Here is a 15,664-nt window from a genome sequence, read left to right on the forward strand (position 1 = left end):
GGTTTCCTCTTTGTATCACACAATCCGCCAAATGTTACAAGGTTCTAAGAACGTAAAATTCTCTACAGAATACGAATATGTTGTGGCCACGCCCCTTTCGATTAGTCTCCTATCAGGTCCGCTCAGGTTTAATCAGGGAAGAGGTGTTATTCGTATATATAATTTCTTTTTTAGAGTAATATTCTATAAATATGACATCGTTTTTGACAATAATATCTGGTGATTCGGAGGATAAACGCCAACACCTACCCACTTCACCCCAACAAAGGTCCTTCTCAGGGCCACCCACCTTCTCATACAAAGGGCTGTCTATGTTGATATTTATACATTGCTACCGGAGTTATGTGAGTTTCTAGCAATTTTAGAACAAATTTGTGGAGAAAGAAGGTTCTTTTTAGCTGAACATACACTAAAAGATCTGATTGTACATTTTTCTTTAGTACAAAACTAAAAGGCACTTTATAGCTAACCGACGATTTTTAAAAAAGATTGCATAGTATGTGGCCAGTGTTTAGAATGGCAGCAGATTTCCGTTGGTTAAGATTTCCTTAACCTGCAAATAAAGGCACACTTATCTTTTCAGAAGCCATTTGCAGTGAGGATCCAGACTGGGCCCTCCATCCAGCACTGTGCAGGAGGACGAGGGAGAGGTGGCAAAGTCCCTTTCTGAGGTATGAAGGTGTCTCCTGGATACTCTTACTCTCCTTTCCTCCCATTGATTGGATGCATTTTCATCAAAATGCAGAAAGAGGAATCTGATCCAATGCTTTCCGACCCTCTCTCACTATTTCCTTCTCACCTGCAATGACAATTATATATATATAAATTAAGATCTGCATGCACAGCGTCTAAAGGGCCATACACACTATAAGATTTTCTGAAGACTTTTTTCCTTCAGACTTACCAAAACCATATAATATGAGGTCATACCTATACACTTTCAATTTGTATGCAATCTGGCAGGCCCTTGCACTACATAGAAAAGGTGAATCTGAAGGAAATCTAACCACAAAAGTTGGATAGTGTGTATCCAGCTTTACTCTGAATCCTGAACCTGGATTTGGGTCCCATATCCTAGCAATGTGTCTAATCCAAAGGATGGAGGACAATGGAAACCAGTCCCTATAAGGAGATCATCTGCTTATCTAAATTCACATCAATTCAATGTGTTATATTAGACAATAAAATCATAGAGACTCATAATTGCTGTTAGGACAGACAGGTGTCATTATAACACATTGCCCCCCCCCCCCCCACCCGGATCACAATCTTCGGTGTCTAATTATACAATCAGATCTCCCAAACATGCATGTCCGGCTCCTTCTTAGATAGAAGTGGGTGGCTCTGAGAAGATCCATTGGGTTTGGTAATAGAAAATAATTGATTGGGTTTACTTGGCGGGCTTGTGGAAGGAATCTTCGAGGATTTTACCGCTTTGGAGGAAATATTTGGAAGCTGAAAACCGACACAAGTGATGTCATTTGGAGGAAGATGAACAGATTTATGAATAGAACTTCTACAATGTCGGATTTAGCGGTATAATGCGGCTGAATCTTCCTAACGGCCAGTAGAATTATGGCGGGAGATTTAAATATAGCAACTAGGAGCCATCATAGACGTGGTCTATTAATAGCCAAGAGGGAAAATAATTTCTGGAAATATGGAGTACAATGTGTTCTGACATTGGAGCTCTATGTAGGTGTGCATGGTTTTGGTTGGATGAGTTTAGCGGGGAGTAGACGATCAGCATAGAAAGATTGGAATGAAAAGAGATGAGAGAATGATGTCCTGTGATCACATTTCCCCTCATTACTATTCACCTGCATTACAAGTCTGAGTGCGATAAGAAGACAAAGTGTTTGCCTTTAGAGTGCACTTCATCTGACAGTAATAATACAATTTATCACATTGATAAAATATATCCTTTTTGAAGAATAGGAATAAAAACTGCGTATGTCCGGCTCTTTGTACAGAGATGTGGGTGACACGTTTGTGATGCTTCGATAAATATATCGTATTTGACTATTTTCCTCCTTTCACTGTAAATTTGGAAATTTGTTGAATTATGAGATACATGGACTTTTGATGTGATTAGGATCATGGAAAGCTTTTTTCTTGGCGCTGTATATTTTCCGGATTAGCCGGAATTGATTAACACTAGAAGAGCGGTGCTTGGAATGGAGGGGGGCAGATTACATTTTAATAGAGGCGAGGTCTTCCAGAGTGACTTCTTTACCTCTATATGACATTATACCTGAGTAGCCGCCAGTATAGATTTGCAGCAATATGTGACAATAAACATACTCAGAGTATTTGTATAAAAACATGTTTATCATGGTGAGCAGATAATGATACATTGTATATTAAACATGACATTGTGTAATCAGCTGAGACATTTGTATGTATAACAATCTCTCCCATCACATCACACAAGGATCTCATGTCACCGGCTGATGTTTTTCTTCCAGGCTCCTTCTACTCAGCTATAAATGAGCAGAGTTCTGTATTAGAGGGAAATGTTTCCTGGTGGTCACTCTTTACTCATCTAATGTGAAGATCATTCTAGAGGGAGATGTGAGAAGATTGTTTTCTGTGTAGAATTTGTGTAGAAAAGAAGATAGAAGGAAGAATGGGACACACACTCAGGAGGATGGAGGTGTTTGCAGCCTCTGTGTTCAGCCTCCTCAGCAGCTCCTGGCAGCTGTAAGTGACCCCCGATAAGTGACAGTCCAGTGAGCAGATCGGGTCCCCGATGAAGATCGGACAGCGTTCTATTTCACATAAAAGTCGGTTTTCTATCTACTGGGGAAACACAACAAGAGAGAGAAGATTCTCCAACTACTCCATGATACTGAGTGGGCGTGTCTGATGTGTAACCAATAGCAGAGCAGGAGGATTGTTGTGTACCGACCAATAGCAGTGCAGGACGTTTAACTATATAATCCCAGAAGAGGTGAGTGGGGAAGTTTATCTGTCCAATAGACTTTCTAGAATCATGTCTGAGACTGAGAGCGCCCCAGCCGCCGCTCCTCCAGCGGAGCCCGCCGCCAAGAAGAAGGCGACTAAGAAGGCGGCAGCCGGAGGAGGGAAGAAAGGCAGCAAGAAGCCGTCCGGTCCCAGCGTGTCCGATCTCATCGTCACAGCCGTGGCCGCTTCCAAGGAGCGCAGCGGGGTCTCCCTGGCCGCCCTCAAGAAGCTCCTGGCCGCCTCAGGATACGATGTGGAGAAGAACAACAACCGCCTCAAGGTCGCCATCAGGGCGCTGGTGACTAAGGGGAGCCTCGTCCAGGTGAAAGGACATGGAGCCTCCGGATCCTTAAAGATCAACAAGAAGCAGCAAGAGGGCGACAAGGCCAAGAAAGCCCCCAAAAAGAAGCCATCAGCTGCGGCCAAAAAGCCAGCCAAGTCCCCTAAGAAACCGGCGGCCAAGTCCCCCAAGAAGGCAGTAAAATCCCCCAAGAAGTCGGCCAAGAGCCCCAAGAAACCGGCAAAGGCTGCAGCTGCCAAGAAGGTGACAAAGAGCCCCAAGAAGCCCAAAGCTGCACCCAAGCCCAAAAAAGCCGCCAAGAGTCCGGCTAAGAAGGCGGCCAAACCCAAGGCAGCAGCCAAGCCCAAGAAGGCCGCTCCGAAGAAGAAATAAATCCAAGCAGCCGGAGGCCTCCTTCATCTACACCCCCCAAAGGCTCTTCTCAGAGCCACCCACCTCCTCCTAACAGAGCTACACATACCTACCTCCACCCACCTCATCCTAACAGAGCCACACATACCTACCTACACCCACCTCCTCCTAACAGAGCCACACATACCTACCTACACCCACCTCCTCCTAACAGAGCCACACATACCTACCTACACCCACCTCCTCCTAACAGAGCCACACATACCTACCTACACCCACCTCCTCCTAACAGAGCCACACATACCTACCTACACCCACCTCATCCTAACAGAGCCACACATACCTACCTACACCCACCTCCTCCTAACAGAGCCACACATACCTACCTACACCCACCTCCTCCTAACTGAGCCACACATACCTACCTACACCCACCTCCTCCTAACAGAGCCACACATACCTACCTACACCCACCTCCTCCTAACTGAGCCACACATACCTACCTACACCCACCTCCTCCTAACAGAGCCACACATACCTACCTACACCCACATCATCCTAACAGAGCCACACATACCTACCTACACCCACCTCCTCCTAACTGAGCCACACATAACTACCTACACCCACATCATCCTAACAGAGCCACACATACCTACCTACACTCACCTCATCCTAACAGAGCCACACATACCTACCTACACCCACGGCACACAGTGCTCCGCATCTCTTCTACACATCTAATAGCACACAGACATCAGAGATGGGCGCTGATCAATATTTCCTCTTCTAGATCATTCACTTGTTTTAGTATGTAAAAGTTTAAAGGAGAATCATTCTAATGATCGGGAGATCTCATCCTCCGCTCATCTTACAATGATTAGGAAGTCTCCTGTGTTGAGAATGTTATAACTTTTTGAGAAGATAAATCTGTATGATTACCTAAAAGCTCCTATTGGCTGATATATATAATTTATATTCAATTGCCTGCCAATATTTTAATGGTTTAAAATATTTGCAGTAACAGTGGAACCCCCAACATGGGCGTCGTGCGATAATAAGTAAAGAGAAACTACTGCTCGTAATCCCCCCCCCCCCCCCCGCCTATCCTCATATCCGTACACAATAGTGCTGAGTGAGGGATGGGCAGGAAAATGAATCTCCATACAGATGAATTGTTTTCCTCTCCAATCCCGGATGTATTCTTCCCTGTAATGTGTCCATGTGTGATCTGTGATGACACAGTTCTAGTATGGGGGGAGGGGAGATAGAGGAAAATCCCTCCTGATCCCCATAGTGACATCTCCATGTGGACTGTGTAAGGTTTACCCCCCTCCCCCCACAAATTAAATGGGCTGATTGGTCATCAGCTCTCTAAGCACGATTCCTAATGACTCGAAATCGATTCCATTGTTTGAAATAAGAAATTATTACGTTTCTAGAAAATGCAACTATGTGTCTCCTGAGAGAATGGGAACCAAAGAGACAAAGATTGTTTAATCTGTTCCTAGGAAAGTGTGTTTTACCGTTAAATATTGTAACATTGTATCTATTAGGGAAGATATAGAGGAAGTGTTAATTGTGTTACAGATGAGTTCCATTGTATTTATTACAATAAATCGGCAAGAGAAAGGATGTCCCTTCTAGATGAGAAATGTGAATGTTTTCTGTGTAATTATATTAGAGGTGAGCTTTACTTCCACACTGAGCTTCGGAGCGCAGAGAAGGGAGAGAAAAGAAAGATGTGGTGAAGGTGATCCCGGGGAATGTATAGGAATGTAGTAGCCGGTATTTTCCAGCATGTAGTCGGTGTGATGAGGTAGTATATATATATATATATATAGAGCTCTGTATATAGGAGGATGTGGTGGCTCTGAAAAGAGCCTTTGTGTTGGGATGATGGGAGTAGTAGTAGGAGTGGTGGTGCCCTCCCCTTCTATGCCCTCTCTCCGCGGATGCGGCGTGCCAGCTGTATGTCTTTGGGCATGATGGTGACTCTCTTGGCGTGGATGGCGCAGAGGTTGGTGTCCTCGAAGAGTCCGACGAGATAAGCCTCTGAAGCCTCTTGCAGAGCCATGACGGCGGAGCTCTGGAAGCGCAGGTCGGTCTTGAAGTCCTGGGCGATCTCTCGGACGAGGCGCTGGAAGGGCAGCTTGCGGATGAGCAGCTCGGTGGATTTCTGGTAGCGGCGGATCTCTCGGAGAGCCACGGTGCCGGGCCTGTAGCGGTGAGGCTTCTTGACTCCGCCGGTGGCCGGGGCGCTCTTGCGGGCGGCTTTGGTGGCCAGCTGCTTGCGGGGAGCTTTCCCTCCGGTGGACTTCCGGGCGGTCTGCTTGGTTCTCGCCATCTTTACTCAACTCTCTGCTGGAACAGTGAATGTGAGGCATTGCCGCTCTGCGGAGCCATTTATACACAGCACTGCCTTCCGATTGGACAAGTAACTCACACGCCTTTCAATGATTGGTTTTCTTAAAAAAAGCGGCATTTTTAAAATGCCCGCCAAAATCTGCACGTTATCTTTGTAAGTAGAGTCACCATCTTTGTGTGGGATGGGGGAGGGGAGTTACTTTACATCATACAAGCGATCTCTATTCTCAAAAAGAGAAAACATTCATCAGACATATCTTTATAGATTTAGGAATCATAGACTGTGAGAATGGACTGGCGGTAGATCTCTACCTTTCTATATGATGGGAAATAAAGGATTCCATGTTTCATTATCAGATCTGTGTAGGATCATGGAACTGACCTCTATCAGACATGTAGCAGTTATAGATTTCCTCATATTAAAACTAGAATAAGAAAAAAGTGAAATGACTGGTAGAAATCATGGCACTGCCAGATATGTACAATGAATCAATAACACAAATATTTCATGTCTGAAGAAGCAGATCTGTCCCCTCTTAGAAACATTGTAAACATGTTGCTGGTTTCTAGTTACAAAGTAAATGAAATTCTCTTCGGAGTATTGAATGGCTGAGGATCCTTTCTATCAGTTTTCCTTCCTGCCAAATGAGAAAATATTCATCAGAAATATGATATAAAATAAAAAAGATCGGAGATTCCTAATCGGTGTAAGAATTAGAAGATCTGAGATTGGACAGTTTTTCTCCATAATACAGTAAATGAGATGACAGAAAATCCTCCTCCGATCTCACTGATCTGATTATTCCGTTCTTAGTGAATAACAAGTAGAAAGTTGACTTGCACAGCTTATTCCATCCAGCACAATTCTGTACTAACATGGAGGGACAGATCTCTGAGCAGACAATGAATCGTCCCCCCAGCATTGCCCTCCCTGCTCCGGGCAGATCTGGGATCAGTCGGTGTCATTGTTTCCAGATGGATCAGCGCTCAGGAAGTTTTCTATCAGATCCATTTGAATGAAATTGAACTAAACTGCTCCAATGTATTCTCTATGGAGGAGAAACACTGACACCTGCTGGTAAAAAGAGGAATGACTTCCGTGCGGGGATCTGTGAAGAGATACAATGTAATTTCATGGCTTCCTTTCCGAATCCATAGGAACAGAATAAAACGGATAAGTGTGTGCAGTTTGATAACAGAATTACAATTCATAGCTGAAGATCTGAGGAAATGGCATCCAGACTGCAAAATTTATCGGATTATTTTGCATGTTTTTTTTTGTGTCAGATAAAACCTTTAGAAGTCGGCAGATGAGGGATCGCTCGGTGCGATCATTATTTCTAGATGTCCCATGTGGATCAGTATTAAATCCTAACACCTATTGCTGAATTCCCCTTTCAATCAAATCCCTGTGTAATAATTATAATAGGTGTGCCGCTACTGCACCTTTCACACATAGATAGATAGATTTTCGGTCTATCTATCTATCTATCTATCTATCTATCTATCTATCTATCTATCTATCTATCTATCTATCTATCTATCTATCTATCTATCTATCTATCTATCTATCTATCTATCTGTCTATCATCTTATGTGGATCTAAGATCGATCTGTAATGAATGATCAATTTGTCTATACAGTGGTACACCTCTAATTAAACAAGTAGGCTAAAAGATCTGATTGCTGAGAATGGGGCATGTTTGATCCAGGGTGTATTGCTGCAGAATAACACATTAACTGATACAGTGCAATGATGTGGTGAGATTGGTTGGTGTATGAGCACTGAGGGATGGAATTGGTTTGTACCCCTCTGGTTATGTGCAGCAGCTGTGCAGGGTCCTATCCCATTCTAATAGAAGATGATGAGAGATCCGGGATTCTGGAGACATAATACATTGTGTGACATCTCATCTGTTCCAGGACTCTGGGGGAACATGACTTGTGAGAGATCAGCAAAGGGTTCTAGATGTCACAATCTATCCGTGCAGTGTATGACCTGAAGGAACCCAGAGCCGAGCGTTCATTGTGGGGACTTTATATAGTAATCTGGATAGGAAGGTCACCAGTGGAAGGTGTTAGAACATCTGTTATAAACAGGAGGATGGATTGAGGGGAGAACTTTATATGCAGGAAGCGTTAATGGTCTATGAAGTCTTCTCTGGTCAAAATATGTAATAAAAAGTCGGCTAAACGATTGTGATAATTATTGGGAAGGAAATGGATTTCTAGAAAATATTGGAAAACTGATAATTCTTCATAAGACCATTGTCTAAATGTTGGGGTGGCTAGAAGAATTTTAGTTTCCATATTGATGGAAAAAAAAGGGGGAGGGCAGTTGTATGGACATTTGAGTGCGCTCACATCTCTGGTATTCTTCTTTCTTTTTTCCGGTTGGGGTCATTTATCTAGGAGATCTGCACTCTACTAAAAGCTGGGAGGTATTATGTCTCGTTTTGGGTGGGGTGGGGGTGTTACAAATGCTGCATTTTATGGTATTTTTGCGATTTCTATGTACTTCATAATATATTATTTTATATATTCTTTTTTTATATTAGGATACTATTATATTTTATTCACTGAATGTGAATATTCCGATGTCTGAGTATGTAGTGAGGACATTTATTTGGAGGATCCTGGGTGACGTCAGAGACATGACCTCACCAGTAATGATGATCAGGTAACATCCAATGGTCACCCAAAAGGAGTGAAATGTTGTTCTTTCTATTGAACAGAGAGCATCATCGAGCGGGAAATTCAAATCACGGAACTGCTGAGGATTGGATGATTGAGAGCACAGAGAGGCGGACTTATTGTGACGTCTGGACGCGCCCTCCTCCAACCCCTCCCCCTTATTCTCCATCAGGTCCGCATATGCTGCATATAAAGCGAGGCTGGGTGCTTTTACTTCACATTCGTCTGATACACGAAGAGCTTGGAGATGTCTGGTCGCGGTAAAGGAGGAAAGGGTCTGGGGAAAGGAGGCGCTAAGCGCCACAGGAAGGTGCTCCGGGACAACATCCAGGGCATCACCAAACCCGCCATCCGACGTTTGGCCCGCAGAGGGGGTGTCAAGCGCATCTCCGGTCTCATCTATGAGGAGACCCGCGGAGTGCTCAAAGTCTTCCTAGAGAATGTCATCCGCGATGCCGTCACCTACACCGAGCACGCCAAGAGGAAGACCGTCACCGCCATGGATGTCGTCTATGCGCTCAAACGCCAGGGCCGCACTCTCTACGGATTCGGAGGCTAAACCCCAACATCCACCGACCCACTTCACCCCAACAAAGGTCCTTCTCAGGGCCACCCACCTTCTCCTACAAAGAGCTGTAACCATTTATTTCTCTTAGATCAACTTTTATCACGTCGGAATGAAAGCTTTTTAGCTAAACACATATTAATCCGATTGTACAACTTTATTTTACTTGGAATACAACAGATCGAAGCGATCTAGTGTTTATATTCTCTCCGCTTACAATATCGTTAGATCACTTTATTATTTTTCAGCTAGCTTGTTGAGACACCGATAAACCCCTTTCTTAGGCATTATTCCCAGTCACCTCACATTTCTTTATAGAAAAATTCGGGGTGTGATAAGGGGACAATAAATATCGCTCAGTGACATTTCTAGATGATCATTACTCTATTTTCTCATCATAAAGAAAGGTAGAAGTCATGTGACTGTGGTGTTCTGTGTATAGCGGTGGATTCCGAGCACTTGCAATAAAGGACATTTTTTGGTCAGTAATAATCCGGTCACCCCTCTCTAATCTGATTGAAATTAAAGTGTTGATGTTTTTCCAATCAAAGTTCTCCTCTGCTGATCTCAGTATTCAGGGTCGGATTTGGCGGTATAAAAGAAATGGATTTTTGTGTAACGATTTACACAATTCAGGCGGGTGAAATTTGAAATATTGGCCAATCAGAGTTGTGGGAGATCCCACAGCCAGCCACTAATGTCTTTCCTATGAGTACAAAGAAAGTGTGCGCTCCCTCTCCTTTCTCAGAGTAGAGGTCACGTGTTCAGTGACTTTCTAATCATCTCTACAGCAGGGCGGACTCTGAAGTATCAAACAACAAAACGGACGTTTATCAATGTATGGATTATCGTTGTGAAATAAAGGGACCGTTGATGAATGTTCCACAATAGAAGCTGCTGTATTATCCTGATGGTAGATGGGAAGTGTAAAGAGAATTGTGGCGGGAAACATGAAGATTGCAGCAATCAGAACTGTGAGATTCCATGAGAGATGACATGACAATGTATATTTGTGTTGCGGTGAGAGTGAAGGAGGGGGGGGGGGGGGATTGTTATTTCTAGAATGATTTGTGATGATGAGAAGTAAAGGATGGAGGAGAATGAAGAGGAGTCCCTGTAATGAGAGGACATTGCTCTATAAAAAGGGACACTGAAAGCGTTCCAATATAAACATCTATCATCATTTCTTATTACTGCCACGTGTCATCCTAAGACATTGTTCCCCCCCATGGGGAATCACACCTTCTAGTCATAGTAAGTATTTTATTTCCTACCTGGAAAATAAATGCAATCTTTCATTGTTACAATTAGATCTCCGAATAACAATGTAGATGTATGCAGCTCTATGTATGGATGGGTGGGTGGCTCTGAAAAGAGCCGTTGTGTTGGGTGACGTGGATGAACCGGTGGTGATTACTTGGTCTTGGCGGCCTTGTGGCTCTCGGTCTTCTTGGGCAGCAGCACGGCCTGGATGTTGGGTAGGACTCCTCCCTGGGCAATGGTGACGCCCCCGAGCAGCTTGTTGAGCTCCTCGTCGTTGCGGACTGCCAGCTGGAGGTGTCGGGGGATGATGCGGGTCTTCTTGTTGTCGCGGGCGGCGTTACCGGCCAGCTCGAGGATCTCAGCGGTGAGATACTCGAGGACGGCGGCCAGATAAACGGGAGCTCCGGCCCCAACCCGCTCGGCATAGTTACCCTTCCTGAGCAGACGGTGAACACGACCGACTGGGAACTGCAGACCAGCCCGGGATGATCGGGTCTTGGCCTTAGCCCGAACCTTTCCTCCTTGTTTGCCGCGGCCAGACATGTCTCTGTGATATTGGAGTTCTCAAAGAGATATGAATGGCTGCAGCCGCTCCCTTTCCTGTTATACTTTGAATGATATGACGTCTCGCTCTATGATTGGCCACGTTTGAAGCCAGCCAATGCTCTCTAGGTTTGCATCTAGACCAATCGGTAAACGAGGAAGGAAAGCATGACGTCACTCCCCATCACATGACCATGTCTTCCAATAGAAGAGTGAGGAGGAAGGAAGCTCATTTGCATAGGACAGCCTATATAAGCAGCACATGAGGGCAGCGCCAGTACACTTTATCTTCTCAGAGCGGAGAAAACATTCTTATCTCTTATCATGCCTGAACCAGCCAAGTCCGCCCCTGCGCCCAAGAAGGGCTCCAAGAAAGCCGTGACCAAGAGCCAGAAGAAGGACGGCAAGAAGCGGAGGAAGAGCAGGAAGGAGAGTTATGCCATCTACGTCTACAAGGTGCTCAAGCAGGTCCACCCCGACACCGGCATCTCCTCCAAGGCCATGAGCATCATGAACTCCTTCGTCAATGACATCTTCGAGCGCATCGCCGGCGAAGCTTCCCGCCTGGCTCATTACAACAAGCGCTCCACCATCACCTCCCGGGAGATACAGACCGCTGTCCGCCTCCTCCTGCCCGGAGAGCTGGCCAAGCACGCCGTCTCCGAGGGCACCAAGGCCGTCACCAAGTACACCAGCGCCAAGTAATACCCCTCCCCCATCCATCACCCCAACAACACACAAAGGCTCTTCTAAGAGCCACCCACATACTACACAACCGAGCTGTCATACAATTTTTATGTATCGTACAATTTATTACTTTTACAAGTTTTAGCTCTTCGGATAATTTAAAATGAACTCAAAATAGCATCATTAATAATCTTGAGATGAGAAGTAGGTCGGTCAGACTGGAAGGGGAATGAATAAAACCTTCTAATCTCATCCTTCTTTATTGCAGAGATCGTCTCCCCTTTCTGGCTCTATACATTCCCTATTCCTCGCCTTGTACTGCACACACCCAACTGCTCTAATCACCTCTGCTGCATTGTTACAATGAGAGATTCTCCGCAATCTCCCGCCTTACATTGTTCCTTTATCTGGGAAGATCGTGAAGCTTTTATTCCGCAACACAATGGGGGATAGAAGCAAGAAAAGTGAAACATTATATCTGCTCAGTCATCTCAGATCGGCTAATCCGACACTGACAATTATTCATAGAAAATATCACTCTTTCCCGGACAGTCCCTTCAATTCCAGGAAATATATATGTAGAAATATTATTGTTCTGTTTTAAGGTTTGATTTTGCACATCAGAATACAGAAGTTGCTCTGTTATTGGATGTTTGTTATAGAGAACTATGAGAAGTCTACGGAACAAATATTTTCTAGGCTGAAAACGGAGATAAATCTCCTAATAAAATTCTTTGGATTCCTCATAAAGACATCGCTGCCTAAATAAGACTGATAATGAAACCGCTCACAGTTCTGATTGGCTCAGATCTGAAATAGCTATTTTCAAATTTCCCGCCTGAATTGTGAAAACGTTACAGAGAAATAATCAACCCCATTATAACACCAAATCCCACACTGAGATCATCAGAGGAGATATTTATCCGATAAATATCTTTAACACTTTATTTTCAGGCAGATTCGATTAATATGGAATAAACAGAAATAGAAATGAAAGATTATTGAATAATGTAAAACATTTCCATATGTTCAAAATGCAGAATCCCTACCCCCCCCCCCCCCCCCCACACACACACACTGCTACATACAGAACATGATAGTGAGATTACTTCTCTCATAGATCTCTACCTTTCTATGTGATTGGAAATAAAGTATTACATGTTTCATTATCAGATCTGTATATGATCGGGGAACTGGCCGATAATTAATGTTTCATTTTTCAGACATGACATGTAGCCGTTACGGATTTCCCCCCTACATCCTAAAATAAAGGAAAAGTGAAAGGGCTGGTAAAAATCTGTAGTAATCACAACACTGCCAGATAAATATATACAAATAATCAATAAACACAGTTTTTGTAACTAGATATCAGAAAAATGTTAACAATGTGTCTAAGTAAGTGAAATTCTCTGCAGAGTATTGAATGGCTGTGACCCCGCCCCTTCCATCAGTCTTCCATCAGGTCAGCTTTTTCTTATAAGCAAGAATGCAGGCCTTTTTTTTTTTTTTTACAGTAATATTGTATAAATATGAAATTGTTATGATGTGTGACAGATGAATGTTTTCTGTGTAATCTCCAAGGAAGAACGAGGAAACCGCAGTAAAGGAAGAATAGCGCCAAATATGAACAGGGAATGGATGAAGAGAGGATTTCTGTACAATTCACTGTTTCCTTCATTTCTATTACTTGTGCAAGTAAAGTCTTCTATTTATTGTTGTAGTCCCACCCCCTCCCCCATATAATGTGAAAAATAGAATTAGGGTAATGCGAATTTTCCTGACCCTACAACAGCTCCAGAATAGGTGGAAGAAAAATCAATCAATGTTGTCTCTATCAGATCATCACAAATATGTTTAAAAACAGCAAAATGTATTGCAGTTAGTGCTGAGCTCCGACTATGTCACCCCGGAGTCATCTACTGATCCATCAAACGGTTCTCTGCACCTTATCATTGGATTATGGGTCCCATATCCCAACAATGTGTCTAATCTAAAGGATGGAGGGCAATGGACACCAAGGAGATCACCTGCTTATCTAAACTCACATCAATTCAATGTGTTATATTAGACTTTAAAATCATATAAAAAAAAAAACTTAATTGCTGTTAGGACGGACAGGTGTCATTATAGCACATTGTCCCCCCACCCGGATCACAATTTTCGGTGTCTAATTATACAATCAGATCTCCCACACATGTATGTCCGGCTCCTTCTTAGATAGAAGTGGGTGACTCTGAGAAGATCCGTTGGGTTTGGTAATTAAAAAAAAAAAAAAAAAAAAAAAAAAAAAAAAAAAAAGATTGGGTTTACTTGGCGGGCTTGTGGCAGTAATCTTCGAGGATTTTACCGCTTTGGAGAAAATATTTGAAAGCTGAAAACCGACACAAGTGACGTCATTTTGGAGGAAGATGAACAGATCTATGAATAGAACTTCTACAATGTCGGCTTTAGCGGTATAATGCGGCTGAATCTTCCTAACGGCCAGTAGAATTATGGCGGGAGATTTAAATATAGCAACTCGGAGCCATCATAGGCGTGGTCTATTAATAGCAAATTGGGGAAATAATTTCTGGAAATATGGAGTACAATGTGTTCTGACATTGGAGCTCTATGTAGGTGTGCATGGTTTTGGTTGGAGGAGTTTAGCGGTGAGTAGACGATCAGCATAGAAAAGATTGGAAGTAAAAGAGATGAGAGAATGATGTCCTGTGATCACATTTCCCCTCATTACTATTCACCTGTATTACAAGTCTGAGTGCGATAAGAAGACAAAGTGTTTGCCTTTAGAGTGCACTTCATCTGACAGTAATAATACAATTTATCACATTAATAAAATATATCCTTATTTAAGAATAGGAATAAATGCTGCGTATGTCCGGCTCTTTGTACAGAGATGTGGGTGACATGTTTGTGAGGCTTCAATAAATATATAATAGTCATAATAATTTATTTCTATATATTCTATATTTTTTTGCGGAGATCATCTCCACTTTCTAGCCATTTCCTATTCATCTCCTTGTACTGCACACACCGAGGTGTTGTACCTGGAATGACCACAAGGTGGCAGAGGTTACTAAACTTTTATGCCTCACTCAAACATTGTTACAATAACAGATTCTCAACAATCTCCCGCCATAAATTTGTTACTTTGTATTTGGGAAGATCGTGGAGCTTTTAACTCGCAACACAATGGGGAATAGAAGCAAGAAAAACGAAACATTGTATCTACTCGGTCAGCCCAGTCAAATCTTTGTCTATCTGTATCTATTTAATGAATAAGCAACAGATCATTGTACATAGCTAAATCAATGAGCTGCCTGATATGTAAATGACAAAAATATGTACAAAGTATTAGCTACATACAAATCTGATTACAATAATATCACCTTGGATAACAGTCCTTTATATAAGTTAGAAGTAGAAAATTGTTTCACTGAAATGTTTAGCTCATTTATTGGTGAAGTTACATATAATCTCCAATCCTGGACCCCCCCATCGTTCCATAACTTCTGAACATCACATAACTTCGGAGCTGAACAACGAACGTCATTAAAGTCTCTGGGAACAAGGCTGGGAAAATAAAAAAATAAAAAGTACTCTTTTTTAAATGTATTATAATTTATGTTTTTTTTTTTTTTTTTTTTTTTTTTTTTTTTTTAGTTAGGGTTTTAAGTGCTACAGAGTAAATATGGACATTTGAATTTAGTCAACTAGAGCAATAAAACCCCTGAAAAGCACAAGAAAAGAGATTAATGACCTGAAAATTATACAAAAATCACCCCCCCCACACACACACACACACACACACACACAAATGTGTCCAAAGATCAAGTTTGCCCCTTTCGAGAAGGTTCACCCACCAAGCAATGAAATCTTCAACAAGTGGTGTTTGCTGCTCAAATATTGTCTATAAACTAACACATTAT

The 15,664-nt window shown here is 42.8% G+C and overlaps 4 protein-coding genes across 4 annotated transcripts; 2 read left to right on the forward strand and 2 right to left on the reverse strand.

Annotated features, from left to right (window-relative positions):
* Positions 1-5,555: 5,555 nt before the first annotated feature.
* LOC309543811 (histone H3.2) lies at positions 5,556-5,974 on the reverse strand (the record flags this gene model as incomplete). The annotated part of the gene is made up of 1 exon (XM_082276247.1): positions 5,556-5,974. The coding sequence occupies exon 1, from the start codon at positions 5,964-5,966 to the stop codon at positions 5,556-5,558; it is 411 nt and encodes a 136-aa protein (XP_082132373.1). The 5' UTR covers positions 5,967-5,974.
* Positions 5,975-8,927: 2,953 nt separating this feature from the next.
* Positions 8,928-9,239, forward strand: LOC309543808 (histone H4; the record flags this gene model as incomplete). The annotated part of the gene is made up of 1 exon (XM_082276244.1): positions 8,928-9,239. One exon carries the CDS (start codon positions 8,928-8,930, stop codon positions 9,237-9,239), a length of 312 nt encoding a protein of 103 aa, XP_082132370.1.
* Positions 9,240-10,658: 1,419 nt separating this feature from the next.
* On the reverse strand, positions 10,659-11,051 carry LOC309543807 (histone H2A type 1-like; the record flags this gene model as incomplete). Its single annotated transcript, XM_082276243.1, has 1 exon — positions 10,659-11,051. One exon carries the CDS (start codon positions 11,049-11,051, stop codon positions 10,659-10,661), a length of 393 nt encoding a protein of 130 aa, XP_082132369.1.
* Positions 11,052-11,375: 324 nt separating this feature from the next.
* LOC309543804 (histone H2B 1.1) lies at positions 11,376-11,756 on the forward strand (the record flags this gene model as incomplete). The annotated part of the gene is made up of 1 exon (XM_082276240.1): positions 11,376-11,756. One exon carries the CDS (start codon positions 11,376-11,378, stop codon positions 11,754-11,756), a length of 381 nt encoding a protein of 126 aa, XP_082132366.1.
* Between the last annotated feature and the right edge of the window lie 3,908 nt (positions 11,757-15,664).

Source organism: Pelophylax lessonae, assembly GCF_965119305.1.
Source record: "Pelophylax lessonae genome assembly, contig: HAP1_SCAFFOLD_354, whole genome shotgun sequence".
In the NCBI taxonomy this organism is placed as follows: Eukaryota; Metazoa; Chordata; class Amphibia; order Anura; family Ranidae; genus Pelophylax; species Pelophylax lessonae.